This window comes from Eptatretus burgeri, chromosome 6 (assembly GCF_056783735.1).
Source record: "Eptatretus burgeri isolate ZD-2024b chromosome 6, Ebu_testis_v1, whole genome shotgun sequence".
NCBI lineage: Eukaryota > Metazoa > Chordata > Myxini > Myxiniformes > Myxinidae > Eptatretus > Eptatretus burgeri.
This window is the reverse complement of record NC_140966.1, coordinates 9483560-9492153: the sequence shown is the minus strand read 5'-3', so window position 1 is coordinate 9492153 and position 8594 is coordinate 9483560. Positions and strand designations below refer to the sequence as shown.

Sequence of the window (8594 nt, the reverse complement as noted above, 5' to 3'; positions counted from 1 at the left end):
GTTGCCTGGCTAGCAATATATCTAGAATGGGTGGGACGACAAGCGGTTTGAGCAGTTTGACCGAGGTGGGAAGTTTGCTGTTTTACCAGCCGGCCGTTCAAAATCTCTGCTGGGGCAAAACCGTCAATACCATCAAGAGGGGGTGTTGCGGTATTCTAATAGTGCGAGGTTGTGGGTCTGTGGATTTTTTCATTGGCGACTTCACTGTCTGCACAAACTGTTCAGCCTGCCCGTTACTCTGGGGAAATCGTGGGCTCGAGGTGTGCTGGTCGAACTCCCATTCCTCGGTGAAGCATCGGAAGTCTCCACATTTGAATTGGCAAGCATTGTCAGTGACGATGAGATCGAGCATTCCCGAACGCGCAGAAATGGCTTTGAGCTCATTGATCACCGAGTGCGCAGTGAGGTCAGCCAAGCGCTGAACCTCGGGGAACTCAGAGGAGTAATCGACTACAATCAAAAAATCGTTTCCATCCTTATGAAACATGTCGGCAGCAAGCTTTGACCAGGGGCGGTAAGGTATCAGATGGGGTAGTGGAGGTTCTGCCGGCTGTGCTTTCCGATTTTCTTGACAAATTGGGCACTTTGACACTGTATCCTCAATTTGGCCATTGATTACCCAAAGTTTATGATTCCTCGATTGGACAGATTCGGATGAAACTTGGCAGAACAAAATAGCGGTAGTGGAAGTGCGGAGCGAGCTGCCTTGGCAATGAGGTGTGTGTGTGTTCGAGGGCCAGTCCCTCTGATCCGGCTGCTTTAACAGCTGCAGGGCTGGGTCTTTTTCAGTTTCTCGCCTGATCTGGTTCGTTCTTGCTTCTGAAACCGGCTTGTCATCTGTCATTGAGAATGGAATTGACCTTCAACTTGTCATCAAACTCGGCGGAGGGACCGTCGGGGCTTTGCATGACAATGTGGCTAAGCACATCAGGGACGAACATCTCACGGCCTGGTTTCCACTGTGTTGCAAGGTCATATTGTAACAAATGCAATCGCATGCTCTGAAGTCGTGGGCTAAGGTTGTGTAGCGGTTTTCTGAACATACCGACTAGCTGCTTGTGGTCTGTGCATATCATCATTGTCTGCCCAAAGACGAAGTCATGGAATTTCCAACAGGTGAACAATGTTGCGCATAACTCCTGTTAAATTGGCACATAATTCCGCTCAGTTACGTTCACACTCTGCGATGCATATGCTATCGGCCCATCGGCTTGTATTAGCACAACACCAAATCCGTTATTCATCGCATCTGCAGCAAGGGAGACAGGGGTGTTCACTTTGTGAAGCTTCATCACTAGGGGTGATGTGATAAGACGCTTCACCATGTCTATCGCTCTTTCGTGTTGATTATCAAAGTGCCAAGTTATGTTCTTTTCTGTCAATTGTCTGAGCGGGGCTGTTACCTCAAATAAACCAGGGATGAACTTCCTCAAATACGTGACCATGCCTAAGAATATTTCTAACTCAGCCTTGCTCCTGTGAAATGGCATGCTCAGCACTGAACTGACTTAGTCAGAGCTTGGCGATAAGCCGTTGCTCAAAATGACGTGCCCAACATATTCCACTCCATCAGTACACATTACTGATTTCTTCGCATACAGTTTCAGTCCCGACATCCTTGACCTGTGCGAGTAGCTTTTTAACCCTCTCGTCGTGTTGGGCCAATGGTATCACCTCACACGAGGACATCATCCATGACAATTTGAACTCCTTCCAAGTTTCCAAACCCATCTGACATGGCACGCTGCCAAATCTCACTCGCTGCTGATGTGCCGAGTGGAAGAACAAGGTATCGGTAGCTCCCGAATGGGGTGTTCAACGTGGTCAAACACGAGCTCGTCTGTTAGTGAGAGCTGCCAATGGCCGCTCGTAGCATCAAATTTCGAAAAGACCTTTGCCCCCGGCATGAGGGCTGCAATGTCTTCGAATGTCGGCATAGGAAAATGCTCTCTCCTTATCACGGCATTGAGGTCATGCGGGTCAAGGCATATTCTTAACTTTCCATCTGCTTTGCTTACTATGGTCATCCAGTTAACCCAGTCACAGTGGGCTCGTTCACACATTTTATGACCCCCAAAGTTTCCACGCGTTCATGTTCAGCTCATATGTCTCATAGCATGTATGGGATTCTGCGGGGTGGGTTTTGCTTGGGTTCAACTCCCTCCCAAAGTGAAATATCCTACTCATGCTGCTTTCGGCGACCTAACCATTGAAAAAGTTTGCGATGCTGCATCATCTTTCTGACTCGAGTTATGGCTCTGACACGACACATTCACCTCTTTGACAATCATCTCTCTCCTCAACAGGCCCACACGTTCACAAGATTGCTTTCCTGAGATCGGTTTCACTTCACCTTGAAAATTTTGAAGCTGAACTGTGTATGCTTCCGTCCAAAATGTAACACGAGTCCTCGTTTGTCAACTAGATCTAATTTGGTGCCCTGACGACGATTTCAGCATTAAATTATTCTTGTCTACAACCAAAGCAGCCTTATTATATATGTATTTTGGTATAATATCTACTTAGGACCCAGAGTCCAACTTAAAGGTCACTGATATCTCACCGATGAATTTAGTCTGCATCCAATTGAGGTCACCATCCCTGCCGACGGTGAGGGCATCCACGAAGAGGTCTTCAAAATCAAACTCTGCTTCATCTTCATCACCGAGATGATTGTCGAGGCTGACCGTGCTGATGTGGTGTCGTGATGTGTCGCACTGCGTGTCGATCTCCTGCACATTTTTTGTGGCGGTGCACGCAGTTGACTTTATGAAATGCCCTGACTTGTCACATGCCTGCCCTTTTTTAAACTCGGCAGGGAATCTGCCAAGCAGGTGTTCATTGGTGCATTTCTCGCACCTATGGTTGTTTGTCTGCTGGTGGCCTTGGCGTCATCGGTAATCACTAAATGATGTCCATGAGTTGCCACCAGGAAGGTAGTCTCTGGATCTACCAGCACTCGGATGTGGTCGTGCACGCTGCACCTCATGGATGTCGGAAGATGTAGCTGGGGTGATGGTTTTAATTTGCTTACAGCTGAGTTCTCTGATTTTACAAAGCTCGACACATTTCTCCAACATGAGCCGGTCCACTTGAAGCAGCTTTTCATGGATCGCATCGTCCACAATTCCACACACAATTCTGTCTGTGATTTATGACTCCATCCGCTTGTCATATTCACAGTCTTTTTCGAAACTGCGTAAGTCTGAGAAGAAACTGTAAAAGTTCTCACCTTTTTTTTTGGTTGAACACATCGTCAAGGCTCGTATGAGAGCTAACACACAGAATGTACAAGGGGAGCAGGAGACAAGAGGGGCGGGAGAGGGAAGAGAAAAAAAAAAAACAGTGGCGGACAGAGGCATGAAATCTATGGAAGGCAAAGGGATGCGGTGGGGTACACAGGGTCAACAAGGTGGACACTACAGGGACTTTCAGGAAGGAAAGCAGGGAAATTGAAGGAGGTGGGTTTGGGATGGATTAGTGGGGGTAGAAAAGGTCATGGTTTTGGATGGGGGATGATAAGAGGTGGTGGTGAACAGTTGTTTTGAAGACCTGGAAGGAAAAGTGGGATTGAAGGGAGTGTAGAAGTTCATTCCAAAGGCGGGGAAAAGGAGGAATGAAAGAGTGAAGGTGAGCAGTGATTCTTGATTTTGGTAGTTTTTCCAGAACGGGATTGTGGGTGGACCTCAAGCATCCTGCGGAAATATGGGGGGGGGGGACAGATCGCAGACAGAGCAAGGGGGGCAAGGCCAGATAGGAGATGGGAGAAGACAGAAAGACCACTGACCTGCCTGCGGTGAGAGAGTGAGAGACCCAAATAATCAGCCTTATCGCGGGAGATACCAATGATCTGAAATGCCTTGGATTCCACAGCACTAAGCCGAGAAAGGTGAGAGGCAGGAGCACCAGACCAGAAGGGAGGGCAGTTCTCCATCAGGCTGTGGACGAAAGCTTTGGATGTAGTCAGGTTCTCAGGTATGCCTGTGAAGGCCTTTGCATGATGGATGATTCCCAGTCAGCAACTGGCTTTGGAGGTCAGCTTGGAAATGTGGCTTTCCCAGGAAAGGTCATGGCAGATAGTGAGACCCAGAAGCTTGAATGAAAGGACTTCTTCAAGAGGATTGTTGAGAACGTTGATGGGGGGGGGGGGGGTCGGCAAAATGAGTGCCAGTATGTTGGTATCCAGTGTCGGAGTGGCGACCTGTCCAGGATTGTGTCCAATAGCCAAGGAGACTGCTTGGCAGCACCAACGCTCTGCACAGAGTATGGTTCCAATGGATGGATGGTCCTGCGTTTAACGGTAGCCTCAAGGTCGATGTACAATGCCGACTTCAAACGGGACTAACAGGCGAGCAGTAGCTTCTGATACATTGGTCACGTATCTGATACGTTCTGATATGTTGATAACAGGCGAGCGGTAGCATGCCAGAACTTTGATTTGGGTTGTGTAAACTCACCGTTTACCCTCCTCCACATACACTTGCTCACAAAACTGTTGGGGGAACCATTTGAACGGAACAACTTTCGTAGAAAGTTCCTTTCTTCGTTTTTGGCTTCCAAATGACAACAGTGTGTTTCGACCCATCGGAAAAGGGTTCATGTGCCCTCAGCTCAGATAAATCTTGTTTTGAAATATGCAAAGAATACCTCAAGCCAAAAAAAAATGAAATAAAAAACTAAAAATTCCACCACCATAAACATTTCTTTTTAATATCACATCATCAAGTAAATGGAGAAAGATACTTTAAAACAAAGCATAAACATTTTGGTTTATAAACTATAGTGGGCTGGATTGTTCCAGCAATGAATAAATATGGAAAGGAAATCATTATAAGTGACTTCAGAAAATTTGACAAAGAGGACGAAGAAGACCAATAACAAAGTGTGGAGTTCCCGAGAGGTAAACAACATCGATGGACTATACAACAGCAAAGAATGAAGAACGAGTCTTGCTGATGAAGGCTAGTGTCAATCTGTGTCGGAAGGCAGGTAGAACAATGAATGAACTCAACAGGACATTGACTTAGGGATACTAACCTCCGCTGTAAGCAAGGAGAAGCTGACGTTTCAGACATTAACCCCTGTCGTAGCAAAAGAGGGCATGCTGCACCAAGGATGGCGTGTTTGTGTGTTTCTCGTAGGTTATAGCATTCATGCAGAAGACTGATAGTGCATGTAACTAGCTTAGAGCAGAACTTAGATTTAACTCATAAGATCGTCAGTTGGAGAAAAGACAGGATTAAATGGGAGGGTAAGGTATGAGTGATATTCAGAGAAGGAGGAAGAATTTAAGTTTTTTTGCACTCATTGGAGCACTCACACACTTCCTGTAAATGGGCCAAATCAGTTCTATTTTAAAAAAAAATCCAATCATGTCAGTTGTTGCACTAAACATCTGTGAAGTTAACTCTCCTTAATCCCATTGAATAGTTCCAAAAATAATTTGCCACCGGCAGGAAACAGGAAGTGTGAGCCCAGATATTATTGCTTTTGTGTTGAAGTCCACTGCTGACTTATGCATACAGATCAAGCAATCCCTTGAGTCCTACAGATCAAGAAAAAAATTAACATTTTAATAAATGTCCAATTATTTTCTAATACTCTGGCATGTCATGTAATCAAACTCTCCTTGCATTGTTGTGATTGTCAGTACATTATGGCTTCTTACAATGCCAGTCAATGTTTCAACTTTTTCAGTTTATATCGATAATTATTATCATTGTTGGTATGCGTGCGTGCGTGCGTGCGTGCGTGCGTGCGTGCGTGCGTGCGTGCGTGTGTGTGTCTGTGTGATAAATGAACAAATGATTGTTATAAAATAAAATACGTAACATTTTATTTTGGGTGTATGCTTCATTGATGGCCTTTCAATGATTGTATGAACCAATTATTAAACCATACACAAGTGAATTTCCCATTGCACATTAACGAGAAGCATAAATATCTATTCCTTAATATAATCCGCAGCTGTCACATCGACAAAGTGCTTTATCCAGCAATTATTTCCATCAATTACTGAAACACAATATATAATGCAAAACTTTAAGGTTCCATCACAGCGGAATTCCATAAGTTATACGATGCAAAAAATATATTTCAACAACCTTGAAACAAGATAAATAGAATGTATGGAAGCAGCTTGAGGCCGATTAGATTGGATATTCTCCTCCAATGAAGAAGCAATAAAATGTGACTGGTATGATAAAATTTGAATGCCGATATACCAACAGGAACGACGACCAGACTTGGGGTCTTTACTTGGCCTAAAGGTTGTGGTTTTGAATCCTGTTTGAGTCATCTTCAGTGACCACATCCACATACAAAGTGCTGCCTTGCACACCTGTGGAAGATAAGTAAGCAAATATGAGAACCGAGCAAGTTGTTGGTTAAGCAGCAAATCCTTATTACAGAATATGAATCACTGTGAAGGCTGGTGTCGATCTCCTTCGATGGACAAGAAAAACTAGAAAATAGAATTAGATTTGAACATTAAAACAAAGTGTTATCAAAAACAAGGTCAATGAGATGTGTCAATGGATATGCCTCCACCCACATTAGATGTCAACCCACTATCATGTTTAATCTCAAAGGTCACATGAAAAATTTTATTGGTCACATGAGAGAGAGAGAGAGAGCGTGACAGATAAAAAGAATGATAAATAGAAGACAAAAAACATCAGATGCTTCTAACTCGAGATATGGTCTAAAAAAATGGTTTTAAAAGGCACACGACCTTTGACCTGTTGAACCTTTGTAGCATCAGTTCATCTTTGATAAAGATAGCATCAGTCCATACGTGTGCCAAGTTTGATTAAAATTCATTTATTCATTCACAAGATATCGTGGGAACAAAAAACTAACGAATGGGTGAGCAGCCAGAAGGACAAACCGAAAACATAATGCCTCTGGCCTTCGGCTGTTGAGGCTTGACAATGGATTTAACCAAAAGGAAGTTGATTAAAGCACGTTTACCATCGAGTCCCTGTCTGCCGTTAAATTAACACCAGGTGGGGTTGACTCAGCCTGTCATCCTTCTGAGGTTGGCGAAATGAGTACCATTATACTGGTAATAGAGGGCTCTGCATCAGCAGCACAGCCGCACCCTCATGCAAAATAATGCAACCAGCAGCCACACGCTGCACCCAATAACGAGCTACCGGCATGGAAATTAGGTGCGGTCGACGTTTTGAGCATTTAGGCGCATGTCAGAGCAAAATAATGTCACTTCTCCTTCTTTCCTAAGGTGGTTGGCATATCTCTCCTCATCAATTAGTTGAGATACTTCATTGTCCATATTTTTCTGCCACTGCAGACAGACCTGGGTACTTATAGAGGCCAACTTTCCATTGCTTGCACTTTAACATGTGTACGAACCCAGGTTATGTGGAACAGATCTACATTTCTGCTATTATAATTATTTTTCTTGTATAATTTATCATCAAATATAGTAATATATAATGTGACACCCCCCTCCCCCCCACCCCATACCTCCTCCTCCTATCCAAAACCTCCTATACCCCAAATAAAATTAAAAAAAACTTGTCACATTCCTTCATAGGGTCATTTCACTCACTCGAGCTGTCTAGCATGAACACACACACACACACACACACACACACACACACACACACACACACACACACACACACACACACACCTACTTCTTTACCGATGTACAGGTAAACCTTTCAAAGTGCAGCAAACCCTGCATCATCAATGCATTAAAATTATGGTATCCAAATAAGACAAAGGTTTTTTCCTTTTTCTGTCCAGAAGCAAAAATAAGGATATCTCATAGAATATCAAGTGGTCTCATATCTTGATATTATGATGACGACTCGCTATTATCACCATTTTGTTACAAAATAATGAAGCAATGCAGAAAAGGGCAGATTTTACCTCCATTTTCTGTTTCTGTAGGTTCCACCATAATCACGTTCCCCTGGACACATGTGGGGGTGGGGGAAGATTTTGTCATGACCTTGACAACCAGGTAACAATCTATTCATCATGAATGCTCATGATTGTGCACTGTAATAACAATAGCAGGCCTTTTCTATTCCATACTAGTTACAGCAACTAAAACTGTGTCCAAAATAATTTCCCCCCAATCTATGTCCCAAAATTGATCGCACAATTAATAAATAAATAAAACCAAAAAACAAATACAAATGGAAATGTTTGTAAAAGGGAACTACATGTGGCTTTCCAAATGTTCTGTGACTGCATGATTTTATTGTCATCCCCCCCCCCTCCCAAAACATCGCCTTCAGCAGAGGGTGAGGAACCCTTCCCCTCCATCACCACCGTCTGACTTCCTCCTTGCCCCTTCCCCTCCTTCGGTCACTATGCTCTCTCGTTATATGCCCAAATGAATGGAACCTCAAGGTCTGAAACGGTGTCCATCATTGATCGGTTTCGAATGAAGTGTTAATCATTAATTTATAGGACAGTTATTGAAAACAAGGACGAGAGAGAGAAAGAGAGATACAGAGAGAGAGAGAGAGAGAGAGAGAGAGAGAGACAGAGAGAGAGAGAGAGAGAGAGAGAGAGAGAGAGAGAGAGAGAGAGAGACAGACAGAGAGAGACAGAGA

General features: G+C 44.0%; 1 protein-coding gene across 5 annotated transcripts in view; it reads right to left on the bottom strand.

The window, feature by feature from the left end:
• Positions 1 to 4691: 4691 nt before the first annotated feature.
• Positions 4692 to 8594, bottom strand: part of LOC147024217 (E3 ubiquitin ligase RNF157-like) — a 226821-nt gene continuing 222918 nt past the window's right edge. For all 5 annotated transcript variants that reach the window (XM_085883910.1, XM_085883908.1, XM_085883911.1 and 2 more), the window contains 2 exons: positions 7900 to 7942; positions 4692 to 6340 (listed from right to left, as the gene is read on the bottom strand). In XM_085883910.1, coding sequence (XP_085740036.1) covers positions 6264 to 6340; positions 7900 to 7942 — 120 coding nt within the window. In that variant the 3' untranslated portion in view covers positions 4692 to 6263. The remainder of the gene's footprint in view (positions 6341 to 7899; positions 7943 to 8594) is intronic.